This window comes from Hypanus sabinus, chromosome 14, assembly GCF_030144855.1.
Source record: "Hypanus sabinus isolate sHypSab1 chromosome 14, sHypSab1.hap1, whole genome shotgun sequence".
Classification (NCBI taxonomy): Eukaryota; Metazoa; Chordata; class Chondrichthyes; order Myliobatiformes; family Dasyatidae; genus Hypanus; species Hypanus sabinus.
In genome coordinates this window covers 62,303,282-62,318,673 of record NC_082719.1, presented here as the reverse complement: position 1 = coordinate 62,318,673, position 15,392 = coordinate 62,303,282, and the positions used below count along the sequence as shown (strand labels likewise).

The following is a 15,392-nucleotide window of genomic DNA, read 5'->3' as shown; positions in this document are numbered from 1 at the left end:
CTCGTTGCTGATGAGGCCAACCACTATTGTGTCATCTACAAACACGGTTTGAGCTGAATCCTGCGACATAGTCATGCATCAGCAGTGTGAGCAGCAGCAGGCTGAGCACACAGCCCTGGGGAGCACCATTGCTCAGCGCAATGGGACGAGAGATGTTGCCGACTGACTGTGGCCTTTCAGTTAAGGAGTCCAGTTTCTGGTTGCAGAGGGAGATGTTGAGACCCAGTGTGGACAGTTTTCCCACCAGTTTCAGGGGTATGATGGTGTCGAACACTGAACTATGAACAGCAGTCTGGCATATGAGACGACATTTTCCATGTGGGACAGGGCAGAGTGGAGGGCCGAGGCTATTGTATCGTCAGTGGATTAATTTGAGCAATAAGCAAACTGGGAAGTATGTATAAAGTATAATGGAGAGTATGTATAATGATCATAACTTGATAAATGTACTTGAACTACTGCTTTCAGAACCCTGGCATGTAATCCATCTAGTGCACGTGACTTATCTACCTTCAGACCTTTCAGTTTCCCAAGAACCTTCTCCTTAGTAACGGTGACTACACTTACTTCTGCTGAAAGACTCTTGAATTTCTGTCACACTGGTAGTGTCTTTTTCAGTTCATCCAACAATCATTTGTCCCCATTACTATCTCTCTAGCATCATTTTCAAGTTGTCTATGGAAAGGCAAACTATGCCATAAACACATGTGCTAAATCTATTAATTATTCTCATTCATTTCTAATTTGATTGTTGTCCATTTGCTGTAGCTTTTCAATTATTCATCAGCACCCATTCCCATGTTTTTCAGCTTGTTTTAAAGACCTGTCTGTTGGCCTGGATTTCCCAGGAGATGACTTCCGTCAATTTGTAGTAGCCGATGAACACAGCTGCCAAAGAGAATGTACAGAGGAGCCTGACTGTCAGTACTTCACCTTTGCAAATGGGTTCTATCGCAACGCTCGGCAGCGGTGAGTCAAACTCTCAAACAACCCAGGAACAAGGAACAAAAAAAAACTCAGTTTTGTGTAGAGGATAGCTGACTTGGATCCTTCATCAATCCTTTTCATATTTTGTAATTCCAAAGCATTAAAAGAATTGAATGGAAAACAAGGGAGCCAAGAGAAAACACGTCCAGTTTCATTTTTACTTTTAGCAAGGTGTGCACGTATGATGTGATGTGAAAACATACCACATTCACATAATTTACACTTAACCCATAATTAATTATTGAAGCAAGCAAGAATGTATGATCAAACAATATATTTACAATATTACTCAAATATTACTGAAATACTCAATACACAATGCTCCTCCCTGCTTAGCTATAAACTTCAACTCAGTATAGAATGCATCTCAACTATATACATAATATACTATATAATGCAGCTTGTATTTAGATGCCCACTGCATATAAATTTTAAATTGTCCCATTCAGGCATAAAAAATTAATCAGCGTGGAGGATTTCATATTCTTCTGGAATATGAAACTTACCTAACAAGGGAGGTCACTCTGCTTGGCAGAAGAGACTTCTGGCTGTAAAACTTTTTCAGGTTCTGGGGCCTTCTCCATGGTAGTTGTAGGGGCTGACACTACAACTGCAGGATGTAGTTCTGGCAGCTCTGGACACCGCCCTTCTGGATGTGTTGGTATCCCAAACAGTGCGTGGCAAGTTTCACTGGGTGATGTGGATCATAATGTGCGAGGCAGTACCCGGTGTCACCATTTCCTTTCTCTTTTGTAATACCACCTCACACTGCTTTGTCCTTTGCTATTTCTTCCTGCTCTGCAGTAATATGTTGAAGGGATGGAGCACAATTGCCAGGTTTGGCAGGAACCTGTTATAGTAATTGACAAATCTGAAAGACAACCACGACTCTAAAATGTCCTTTGGCTTGGACCGTTGCTTGAATTTTCTCAGCACACTTGTGAATCTTTGTGCATCAATTGTGTGACCACAGTAAGCGATCCTTGGTTTAAAAATACACACTTGTTGCGTCGTGCTCGGAGCCCATAATCTTTGAATCCTTTTAGCACTGTCTTGAGATTTTGGAGATATTCCTGGTCATCCTTACAGGAAATAATGATGTCATGAGGTGACACTGAGTGCCTGGTAGCCTTGCAACACCTGCTCCATAGCTTTCTGCAGGTGCAAATTCTACCCCCAAAATAAGTCCATTATGGTGACAAAAACATTTGTGAGTGTTTATGATGAGAAACACTTTGGACTCCTATTCCATCTCCAACTGTAGGTAGACCTCAGCTGAGTCCACTTCTTTGAAGAATTTCCCTCCAGAAAAGTTTGCAAAGATACGTATTTTCTATCCTGGGCAGAGGATGTTAGTGTACTTTCAATGCTGGGTTGATGGTGACATTCAAGCAACCACAGTTCCAGACAGACACATTCTTCTTGTCTACTGTGTCCACTGGCATTGTCCACCTAACCTTGGAAATAATTCCTTCAATTCTTCCGTTTTCTGCCTTTTTTAAAAAACTCAACCTTATTTGTCCTTTCCAAAGAAAACATTCTGCGTGTTTTTTTTACTCGACTGTTTCTCGCTGCGCTATTTAAAAACTCAAATGTCCCACTGCGGTTTAATAGTTAAGTAGTTGTCTCGTGTTCACTTTAACGGTACGCTCCTCATCACCGGTGTTATGTTTTGTAATTCCAAAGCATTGAACTAATTGAAAGGAAAAAAGGGAGCTGAGAGATAACATGTCTAGTTTTGTTTTTACTTCTACTGAAGCATGCCCGTGAGATCTGGTGATCTGATGGCATATGCCAGTCACATCATTTACATATTACCCATAATTAATTACTTAAATGAACAAGGATGCTTAATCAAACAATATATTTAGAATATTACTCAACTAATTCTGAATATTAAATGCACAACACTATTCCTCTAGCAATTTTTACCTATTTCTTTTACTCTACAGCAGTGTTTGTCGAGGATTACAACCTCACTGCCGCGTGTGGGACCAATTTGGGGAACTAAGCTTAGTTATTAGTAATAGCCAAGGAGAAACTATTTGCTGAAATATTTGCTGATGTCTTCCTTCTTTAAACAAAGGGGCTTCCCTTCCTCCACCATCAACTCTGTTCTCAAATGCATCTCTCCCATTTCTCGCACATCTGCCCTCACCCCATCCACACACCACCCCACTCGGGATAGGGTTCCCCTTGTACTTACCTACCACCCCACCAGCCTCCAGGTCCAATGTATAATTCTCCGTAACTTCTGCCACCTCCAACGGGATCCCACTACCAAGCACATCTTTCCCTCCCCCACTCTTTCTGCTTTCCACAGGGATCACTCCCTATGCGACTCCCTTGTCCACTCATCCCCCCCATCCCTTCCCACTGATCTCCCTCCTGGCACTTATCCTTGTAAGCAGAACAAGTGCTACACCTGCCCTTACACTTCCTCCCTCACCACCATTCAGGGCCCCAGACAGTCCTTCCAGGTGAGGCGACACTTCACCTGTGAGTCGGCTGGTGTGGTATACTGCGTCCAGTGCTCCCAGTGTGGCCTTTTATATATTGGTGAGACCCGACGCAGACTGGAAGACCGTTTCGCTGAACACCTATGCTCTGTCCACCAGAGAAAGCTGGATCTCCCAGTGGCCACACATTTTAATTCCACGCCCCATTCCCATTCTGATATGTCTATCCATGGCCTCCTCTACTATCAAGATGAAGCCACACTCAGGTTGGAGGAACAACACCTTATAGCCTCCAACCTGATGGCATGAACATTGACTTCCGTTAATGCCCCTCCTCCCCTTCTTACCCCATCCCTGATGTATTTAGTTTTTATCCCCCCTCCTCTTCCTTTTCACTCTCTCTCTGCCCAACACTCTGCCTGTTCTCCATCCCACTCTGGTGCTCCTGTGGTAAACCATGTATACCTGTCTGGACATGCCCCTCTGCTGACTGTTCCTGTGGCTCCTCCCACAGACCCCTGGATAAAGGCGATTGTGCCTCTGCTCCTCCCACAGTCATCCAGCATGGACGTAGATCCATTTTACTGCTAATAAAAGCCTTTCAGTACTTACTCTACTTCCAGACTTTTGGAGTTATTGATAGTGCATCAATTTTATTAGCAGTAATTTTAAGACATGGAGCACGTTTTGAGGCCCGACAAACTGGACATCGACCTGCAAACAGCTGAGGCTGGCAACGCTTTCAAACTCTGGCTAGCCTGCTTTGAATCATACCTGGAGGAGATTGAAGTGACCGAGTCGGCCGCGAAGTGCAGAGTTCTCCTCTCCAGGGTCAGTGCACATGTCTACTCCCTGATTAGAGACCAGCCGAGTTATGACGACACGATGAGCATCCTCAGAAGACAACACCTGCGGCCGGTAAACACCGTCTATGCAAGACATCGCTTAGCGACACGGCAGCAGTGGGCAGGAGAGTCGAGCGCTGGGTTTGTCCGGGCCCTACAGACACTCGTGCGGGCCTGCAATTGCCGGGGGCTGACTGCGGAACAGCATTCGGAGCTCCTAGTGAGAGATGCCTTCGTTACAGGGATCAGGTCAGTGTACGTGCGCCAACGACTGCTGGAACACGCCGATCTTACCTTACATTCGGCGATTTTGCTGGCCGACATGCTGGAGGCCGCTCTGCACAACTCTAATGCTCTCCAGGCACGCGATCTCCCGACGACCTCGTGGACGCCGCAGACCCCGCAACCCACCGGCGAATTGATCACGACTGCTGCCAGACGTGAGTCCGCAAAGTGTTACTTCTGTGGACTCAAGAAGCACCCCCAAAAATGCTGCCTGGCCCGAGAAGCTACCTTCTCCAGCTGCGGGAAGAAGGGCCACTTTGCAAAGGCCTGTAAGTCCAAACTGCGAGCGGGATTGAGCAGAGCTGCGTGCGAGGCATGGGGGTTGCCATCATGGTTGCTGCCATCTTGCCTGCCCACCGCCGCGTGCGAGGCATGGAAGTGGCCATCTTGGTCGATGCCACCTCGCACCGCCTGCGACCCACGGGTGCTTAACGGGCACCCCACTGCACCGGACCAAAACAGCGATTCAACTCTGGTCTCCGTGACCCTCGACCAAAGCGCTCCCCACAAGCTCGCAAGGTCAATGATGGACATCCTGGTGGAGGGGCGCAGGACTAGCTGCCGGTTTGACATGGGCAGCACTGAGAGTTTTATCCACCCGGACACGGTGCAATGCTGCGGACTCGTGACACGGCCGGTAAGCCAGAGGGTCATCATGGCTTCTGGGTCGCATTCCACAGACATCCGGGTGGGGATTGTGTAGCGACACTAGTGGTGCAGGGCACAGAATATCGAGACTTTACGTTACTGGTCATGCCTCAACTGTGTGCCCCTGTGCTATTGGGGCTCGACTTCCAGAGCCACCTGAAAAGTGTGACAATGGAGTATGATGGGCCCCTCCCACCAATCACTGTCAGAAATCCTCAGTTCTGTGGAACTTTGTCACTTACCCTGCTACTGACCACACACACACACCGACCCACACATCCCACCCAACACCATGCCAACAGCCGCACTACTGATACCACTTGCAGCCTCTCCACCCTCCAGATCCCTCTCCCACCGCTGTTCACCAACCTGACCCCCGACTGTAAACCTGTGGCAACTAAAAGCAGGAGGTACAGCGCAGGGGACAGGGCCTTCATTCAGTCGGAGGTGCAGCGGCTGCTCAGGGAGGGAATCATTGAGCCAAGCACAAGTCCTTGGAGGGCCCAGGTGGTCGTTGTTCGGACTGGGCAGAAAAATAGGATGATCGTGGACTTTAGCCAGACCATCAATAGGTTCACACAGCTTGACACGTACCCCCTACCCCGCATCGCGGATATGGTCAATCAGATAGCTCAGTACAAGGTGTACTCGACCATAGACCTGAAATCTGCTTACCATCAGCTCCCCATCCGACTGGAGGACCGCCCCTACACTGCCTTCGAGACAGGCGGCAGGCTCTATCACTTCCTGCGTGTCCCCTTCGGTGTCACGAATGGTGTCTCTGTCTTCCAGAGGGAAATGGACCGGATGGTGGACCAGTGCCAACTGAAAGCCACATTCCCATATCTGGATAACATCACCATCTGTGGTCACGACTGGCAGGATCACGACAACAACCTCCAAAAATTTTTCCAAGTGGCCAAAGCTTTTAACCTTACCTATAACAGGGACAAGAGTGTGTTCGGAGCCACCTGTCTTGCTATCCTTGGGTGTGTCGTGGAGAACAGAGTCATTGACCGTATGCGCCCCCTGTTGGAACTCCCTCTTCCCACCACCCTCAGAGCCCTCAGACAGTGCCTGGGCTTCTTTTCCTATTACATCCAATGGGTCCCTCACAACGCAGACAAGGCCCGCCCCCTGGTCAAGTCCACTGCATTTCCCCTCTGAGCCAAGGCCCATGCGGCCTTCAGCCACATTAAAGGGGACATTGTCAAAGCAACGATGCGTGTGGTGGACGAGACCATTCCCTTCCATGTAGAGAGTGACGCATCCGATTTCACGCTGGCTACTACCCTCAATCAGGCAGGAAGACCGGTGGCATTCTTCTCTCGTACCCTTCAGGTCCCTGAAATCCGGCACTCCGCGGTGGAGAAAGAAGCCCAGGCCATAGTGGAAGCTATTAGGCACTGGAGGCACTATCTCGCCTGCAAAAAGTTCACCTTGCTAACCGACCAGCACTCAGTTGTGTTCATGTTCAGCAACCAACAGTGTGGCAAAATCAAAATGATAAAATTTTGCAGTGGAAAATCAAACTCTCCACCTACAACTATGACATCACGTACAGGCCTGGAAAGCTCAATGAGCCCCCAGATGCCCTATCCCGGGGAACGTGTGCCAGCACGCAGATCAACCGGCTATATGCCCTACATGCAGATCTTTGCCACCCAGGGGTAACCCAGTTTTTCCACTTCGTGAAAGCCTGGAACCTGCCTTACTCCCTTGAGGACATCAGGACGATGACCAGGGACTGTCAAGTCTGCGCTGAGGGCAAACCACACTTCTACCGTCCTGAAAAGGCACAACTTATCAAGGCCACCCACCCCTTTGAGGGACTGAGAATCGACTTTAAGGGCCCCCTTCCCTCCACCGACCACAATGTCTACTTTCTCAACATTATCGACGAGTACTCGCGGTTCCCCTTTGCCATCCCCTGCCCCGATACCTCTACCACATCAGTTATAAAAGCCCTGAGCCAGCTTTTCACTCTGTTCGGATATCCCTGCTATATCCACAGTGCTAGAGGGTCCTCGTTTATGAGTGACGAGCTGCACCAATACCTGCTGGCTAGGGATATTGCAACTAGTAGGACCGCGAGCTATAATTCCTGGGGGAGTAGACAGGTGGAGAGGGAGAATGCCACGGTGTGGAAGGCCACACTCTTAGCCCTTAGGTCAAAGGGACTGCCGGTCTCTCACTGGCAGGAGGTCCTCCCCGAGGCACTCCACTCCATCCGCTCCCTGTAATGCGCGTCCACCAATGCCACCCCTCATGAGCGACTCTTTTCATTTCCCAGGAAGTCAACCACCGTGACCACCCTACTGGCTTGGCTGACATCCCCGGGGCCTGTGCTGCTCCGGAAACATGCGAGGAGCAATAAATACTCCCCGATGGTCGAGAGGGTTCACCTACTTCATGCGAACCCCCAGTATGCCTACGTGGTCTTACCCGATGGGCGGGAGGACACGGTCTCCATCCGTGACCTGGTGCCCACAGGAGCACCAGACCCCTACCCTCAACACTCCACGGTGACTATGAACCCCGTACACACCGATGTATATACCCACGAGTCACCGCGCACGCGAAGCCCTACACAGACACCTCACGACACTCCCATACCGGGCGCGACGCACACGCACGAGGGATTACTGATGCCTAATGGGCTGGCACCTCAAGTCAGGCCAGTGCCAGCACAACCACCGTCACCGGTGCAATCACCACCAGTGCTACATAGATCGCAGCGAGGGACTTGACCGCCTGATAGACTTAACCAGTAAATATACTTGTCTTAAATATTGTCAGTCACTTCACCCTGTGGGACTCTCTTTTGAAACACAGTGGGGGTGAATGTGGTAAACCATGTATACGTGTCTGGACACGCCCCTCTGCCGACTGCTCCTGTGGCTCCTCCCACAGACCCCTGTATAAAGGTGATTGTGTCACTGCTCCCCCCACAGTCCAGGGCAGTCATCCAGCATGGACATGGTCCAGTTTACTGCTAATAAAAGCCTTTCAGTATCTACTCTACTTCCAGTCTTTTGGAGTTATTGATAGTGCATCAGCTCCCCTCTCCCTTTCTTTCTCCCTAGGCCTCCCGAGCCATGATCCTTTCCCGTCTCCAGCTCTGTATCCCTTTTGCCAATCACCTTTCCGGCTCTCAGCTTCACCCCACCCCCTCCAGTCTTCTATTATTTCGCATTTTCCCCTCCCCCTCCTACTTTCTAATCTCTTACTATCTTTCTTTTCAGTTAGTCCTGACGAAGGGTCTCGGCCCGAAACATTGACAGCGCTTCTTCCTATAGATGATGCCTGGCCTGCTGTGTTCCACTGGCATTTTGTGTGTGTTGCTGAAATATTTGACAATTCTGTAAATATTTTACCGCGGATCACTTTCTGCAATATTTTTGATGATTCAAGAAGTGTGACAGTTTGGTTAATGGTTTAATAAATATGATTTTCTCTGATTGTTTTCAGTTATATTTGCTACCTCAAAAAGAGCAAGCAAGGAACACCATCAAGGATAACAACTCTTGAGAATGTTGTATCTGGATTTCCATTAAGAGAATGTGGATTCAATACTTTAGGTATGTCCATAGCAATTTTACTTAGTGATAATTGGAAGAAAAAGTAGCTGTCAATATAAAATGCCTTCACAGCACCATGTTCCTCCTTCCTCATTTCTCACAAAAGTACCTGATTTGTCCATGTAAGAAAGCATGTAAATTAATGAATTCATGAACAGAATTTCTCATTTCTAATGCCTGATGATGATACAAAGACAGTTGGAGGAACGGGCAGTGCTGAGGAAGCGGAGAGCCTGCAGAGAGACTTAGCTAGTTCAGAGGAATGGGCAAAGAAGTGGCAAATGAAATACAATGTTGGATAGTGTATGGTCATGCACTTTGAATGGAAGAAATAAACAGGCAGACTATTATTTAGTTGGGGAGAGAATCCAAAATGCAGAGATGCAAAGGGACTTGTGAGTCCTTGTGCAAGATACCTTAAAGGTTAACCTCCAGGTTGAGTCAGTTGTGGAGAAGACAAATGTTGGCATTCATTTCTAGAGGTATAGAATATAAGAGCAGGGGTGTGATGTTGAGGCTCTATAAGGCACTCATGAGACCACACTTGGAGTATTCTGAGCAGTTTTGGGCTCCTTATTTTAGAAAGGATATAATAACATTGGAGAGGGTTCAGAGAAGATTCACAAGAATGATTCCAGGAATGAAAGGGTTACCGTATGAGGAACATCCGGCAGCTCTTGGGCTGTATTCCCTGGACTTTAGGAGAATAAGGGTGGGGGGGGGGGATCTCATAGAAACATTCCAAATGTTAAAAGGCCTGAACAGATTAGATATGGCAAAGTTATTTGATAATTTTGATAGGGGATTCTAGGACAAGAGGGCACAATTTCAGGATTGAAGGACGTCCTTTTACATCTGAGATGCGGAGAATTTACTTTAGTTAGAGGGTGGTAAATCTGCAGAATTTGTTGCCACGAGCAGCTGTGGAGGCCAACTCATCAAGTGTATTTAAGGCAGAGATAGATAGGTTCTAGATTAGCCAGGGTATCAAAGGGTATGGGGTGAAAGGGGAGATGGGATGACTGGAAGAATTGGATCAGCCCATGATTGAATGGTGGAGCAGACTCGATAGGCTGAATGGCCTACTTCTGCTCCCATATCTTATGGTCTTATGATAGCCGCATGACAGTTCTTCAATTTGCAAGTGTGTGTCCCTTCTTTACAGTTTTGCAGTTTAGAATAATAGAAGTGTCAGGAAAAGTGCTTCATGGCCACCAACAAATAGTCTGCAGATGAGAGCCAGAGGACAGGCTCACTGAGGTACAGCGGAAGGAGCAGAAGGCTTGACAGAAGCAGGAGATGAATTGTGGGCCGCAGTGCAACACAGTGTTCTGAGGGAAAACCTGGTAGTGAACTACATGTTGGAGAACCAGGTCCACCATCTCAGCAGCTGACGGAAGTGTGGGGAGGGCAAGGAAGATGGCCACTTCACCCTGGCCCCAACGGAAAAAGGCAAACAAATCGTGGCAATGTAGGACCACAGGTGTTGAGGGTCTGTTGGGGTCGCGGGAGGGCTGCGGGATGGAGGAAATGGATGGGTACGTTGAGGCCAGTCAGCAATATCTGCAATCATGTTGGGCCCCCTGAACTGGTGTTGCATAAAGTCTGGCATCTGCTGTGTGCTTGGATGGCTGGAGAGGGGTGAGGATTGAACCTACTGGAGCGCCTTGGAGTGCACAGCCACCGGAATGTACGAGGTTGTCAGATGTGTCAGCCAGAGCAAGCTCGTGCTGTAAGGCCTGGAAGATCTGGGGTAGGTTTTTTACACAGAGAGTGGTGAGTGCCTGGAATGGGCTGCTTGCGGCGGGGGTGGAGGCGGAAATGATAGGGTCTTTTAAGACACTCCTGGATAGGTACATGGAGCTTAGAAAAATAGAGGGCTATGGGTAAGCCTAGGTAGGTCTAGGGTAAGGACATGTTTGGCACAGCTTTGTGGGCCGAAGGGCCTGTATTGTGCTGCAGGTTTTCTATGTTTCTATCTAGTTCTCAAGAATCCAGATGACTGGGCAAGGATGGAATGATGGGCTGAGGGTCGATCACCATTTCAGCTATGTCGAACTGTGATGAAAGGGCGTCTGCCTCAGTGTTCTTAGAGCCAGGTTGGTTGAATTACTTGAAGAAGAGAGCCCAGTGAGCCTGCTGTTGGTTGAGTTGGTGTGTCTTTTGAATGGATATGAGGTTCTTGTGGTCAGTCCAGATCAGGAAGGGCTCAGTGTTTCCCATCTGCCAATGTCCCAATTCCTCTAAGGCCCATTTGAAGGCAAGAATCTCCCTGTCAGCTTCTCTTTCTTTTCAAATCTTTTTATTATTATTATTATTATTATTATTATTATTATTATTATTATTCAAAAATAACACAGGTACATTGAAGTAACAACACTAACAATGTCTCAAAAAAAAAGAAATTATCTTAAAGACTGAAAATTTTTGTGAATAAAAAAAAACCCTACTAGGCAAGAAAAGTGAGGAAAAAAAAAGAAACCCATTGGGGGTACAACCCCGGAGCCATACATCATACAGAAAGCTTCTAAAGATAAACATCAAACTGCCAACAAGAAAGATATATCAAAAAAAATTACTCTTAGATCGTGGAGGAAATCTCAGTTAACTGAAATGATGATAACGAGCAAATGATCCCCATCTCTTCTCAAAATCAAATAAAGGTTCAAAGGTTCGACTTCTAATTTTCTCCAAGCTGAGACACGGCATCACTTGAGAGAACCATTGTGACAAAGTAGGAGCTGATCTCTCCTTCCACTTCAACAAGATGGCCCTCCTAGCTATCAATGTAACAAATGCAATAACATGTTGGTCAGACTCAGAAATACCATGGATATTTTGAGGAATTATTCCAAAAGGCACAGTCAATTTATTAGGTTGTAAGTTGATTCTGAGTGCTTCAGAAATTCTCAAAAAGACTGCCTTCCAAAACTGTTTTAATATAGAACATGACCAGAACATATGTGTCAGTGTAGCTATTTCAGTTTTACATCTATCACAATATTTGTCAACATTGGGAAATATTTTAGAAAGTCTCTCCTTCGTCAAATGGTAATGATGTACAATTTTAAATTGAAATCAATGAATGACTAGCTCAGATCGAAGAAGAGTTAACCAGCTTCAGAATCCGTGTCCAATTCTCCCATATAAAAGTCAAATTGAGTTCCTTTTCCCAATCCTGTTTAATCTTAAGTAAAGGACGCGATCCCATTGTAATAATAAATTATAAATTCTTCCAATAGAAACTTTTATTGAGGGGTTCATATTCATAATAGTATCTAACAAGTCAGCCTCTAATATGTAAGGAAAATTACTTAAATATTTTTGTAAAAAATGTCTAACTTGAAGGTATTGTAAAAAGTATGAATATGAGAGAGAATATTTATTGACTAATTGTTCAAAAGACATCAATCTGCCTTCTTTAAATAAATCCAAAAAAGAATTAATACCTTTATTTTTCCAAAGTAAAAAAATTGGATCACTCCAGGAAGGTTTAAAAAAGTAATTACGATAAATTATACTACAAAGTTTAAATTTTTTAAGATTAAAAAAATTGCGGAACTGGAGCCAAATTTGTAAAGAGTGTTTAACCACCGGATATGGGTTTAAAAGATCAACTTTAGCTAATTGTATAGGTAGAGCAACTTCTAATAATAAAGTTAAATAAAACTCTTTCACAGCTCTCAGTTCCAGGTCTACCCAAATTGGCCGATCATTCCTATCACCCAATATAACCAAAAGGACATATATCACAAATTAACAGCCCAATAATGCAATCTTAGATTAGGCAAAGCGAGACCTCCATCCTTTTTCAACTTTTGTAAATGACATTTACTAATTCTTGGTCTTTTATTATCCCAAATGAAAGATAGAATAATAGAATCAATCTGATCAAAAAACTTCTTAGTCAAAAAAACAGGAATATTCTGAAATAAATATAAAAATTTTGTTAAAATCATCATTTTAACTACATGAATACGACCAACAAGTGAAAATGTAAGTGGGCTCCATCTACTAAATGAGTACTTCATAGAGTCCACTAAAGGAGGAAAATTGACTTTATAAAGATCCTTAAATTTTTTAGTAATTATCTAAATATCTAAAAGAATCTGTAACTTTAAAAGGAATATTATCATATATAGAGACAGATTCATTTAAAGGAAGTAGTTCACTTTTACTAAAATTTATTTTATATCCTGAAAAATCTCCAGATTTGTCAAATAATTTTAGCAAAGCAGGAATATATTCTTCAGGCTTAGATATATAAACCAATAAGTCATCAGTGTAAAGAGAGATCTTGTGCATGGTCTCATTCACAACAACCCCATGAATATTTTTGGCTTCATGAAGAGCAATAGCAAGAGGTTCTAATATTAAGTTAAATAAGAAAGGACTTAATGGACAACCTTGTCTTGTCCCCCGTGATAGCTGACAAAAAGACCTACAGTTATTAGTGACAACAGTAGCAATAGGAGCTTTATATATCATTTTAATCCAATTATTAAAATTAATACCAAAACCAATTTTTTCTAAAACATTAAATATATATTTCCATTCGACTCGATCAAATGTTTTTTCAGCATCCAAAGATCCAATGCATTGTGGAGTTTTAGAAGAGCGCGAATATATAATGTTAAATAGTCTCTGAACATTTGAAAAAGAATAACGACCCTTTATAAAGCCTGCTTGACCTTTAAAAATGATTTTACCCAAAATACTCTCTAACTGATTGGCCATTGTCTTTGAAAGAATCTAAGCATCAACATTCAATAATGAAATAGGTCTGTATGAGGCACAATCAGTAGGATCTTTATCCTTTTTTAGAATTAAAGAAATAGAAGCCTCATAAAAAGTAGAGGGTAAATCACTTTTCACAAAAGAATCTTTAAACATCTCCAACATATATGGAGAAAGCAATTTTCCAAATTTTTTATAAAATTCTACAGGATAACCATCAAGTCCCGGGGCCTTACCAGACTGCATTGAAAAAATAGCTTTATGAATTTCGGATTCAGTAATTTGAGCATCAAGAGTTTTTTGATCCTCAACAGAAATTTTAGGAAAAGCAATCTTTTGTAAAAAAGCATTTATTTCAGAAGAATCTACTGGACATTGAGATTTATAAAGTTCAGTATAAATATCTGGAAAAATCTTATTAATTTCTTCATATTCCCAAGCCAGGGTACCATCCTTTCTACGAATTTTCGAAATTTGCCTTTTGGCTCCAGCCAATTTTAATTGAGATGCAAGTAGTTTGTTATTTTTATCTCCAAACATATAAAATTGGCTCTTTAACAAGTAGATAACCTTCAATCGGATGAGTTAATAATAGGTTATATTATGATTGAAGTTCCACCCTTTTTTAAATAAGTCAATATTAGGGGAAGTTGCATTGATATTATCTAAATCTTTAATTTGTTTTGAAATTTTATCTAATTCTGCTTCAGTCTGTTTTTTAAGTTTAGCTGAATAAGAAATAATCTGACCCTGTAAAAATGTTTTGAATGTGTCCCATATAATTAATTTGGACATACATCCTATATCGTTAAAAAGAAAAAATTATTTTATTTGGCTTTCAATAAAACTGATAAAATCAGAGATTTGCAATAAAGTCTGAGACATGCGCCATGGTGGACAGGCAAAAATGACATAATCAAATTCAAAGGCGCATGATCAGATATAGCATTAGCATCATATTCACAGTTTTTAACATTAGGCAAAAGATGGGGATCAACTATAATATAATCAGTACTCGAATATTTTTTATAGACATGCGAAAAGAAGGAATATTCTCTTTTACCAGGGTGCAAATGCCTCCATAATTTGATCAACCCGAAATCGATCAAAAAGGAGTTAATAACTGACGCAGAACGATTTGGAAGTCGCTGATTAGTTGAGCTCTTGTCAATCATAGGATTTAAACAACAGTTAAAATCCCCACCCATTATCAACATATATTCATTTAAATCCAGCAATAAAGCAAATGTTTTTTAAAAAAGGATCATCTAAATTAGGACCACACAAATTGACCAAAACAACTTTTCTATTCCAAAACATTCCTTTAACAATTAAAAATCTACCATTAGAATCTGATTCAATATCCTCTTGAGCAAATATATTAGATTTAATAAAGATAGATATACCTTTAGTTTTACTCTGAGAAGTAGCATGGAGCTGTATTCCATTCCACCATACAAAAAACCTTTTTTGATCTCCCGCCCTGATATGCATCTCCTGAGCAAAAATTATATCACGTTGGAATCGATTAATAATTTTAAAAGTCTTTTTTCATTTAATAGGATGATTCCAACCACGTACGTTCCAGTTTATTACATTAATCTGTTTAACTGCCATACTATAATTTTATTCTAATTTGCTTTATACATGCGCAGAACACATACCAATACGGGATTATCAAAAATGGCGGTGATGAAGAATACAACCATTTAAAAAACACGCAATGGGAAACATCTCCTAACTCTAGACCCACCCACCCTCCCAAAAGCCCGAAGAAAAGGCAAGCAAACTAAGATAGAATCAAAGCCATGGGCCATTCTGTCGGTCTCCTCTCTCCCACCCCCCCAGCC

The 15,392-nt window shown here is 43.6% G+C and overlaps 1 protein-coding gene across 1 annotated transcript in view; it reads left to right on the top strand.

The window, feature by feature from the left end:
* Window positions 1-15,392, top strand: part of LOC132404804 (uncharacterized) — a 184,829-nt gene that overhangs the window by 124,680 nt on the left and 44,757 nt on the right. Inside the window, exons 43-44 of the mRNA XM_059989308.1 lie at window positions 810-969; window positions 8,696-8,805. Coding sequence (XP_059845291.1) covers window positions 810-969; window positions 8,696-8,805 — 270 coding nt within the window. The remainder of the gene's footprint in view (window positions 1-809; window positions 970-8,695; window positions 8,806-15,392) is intronic.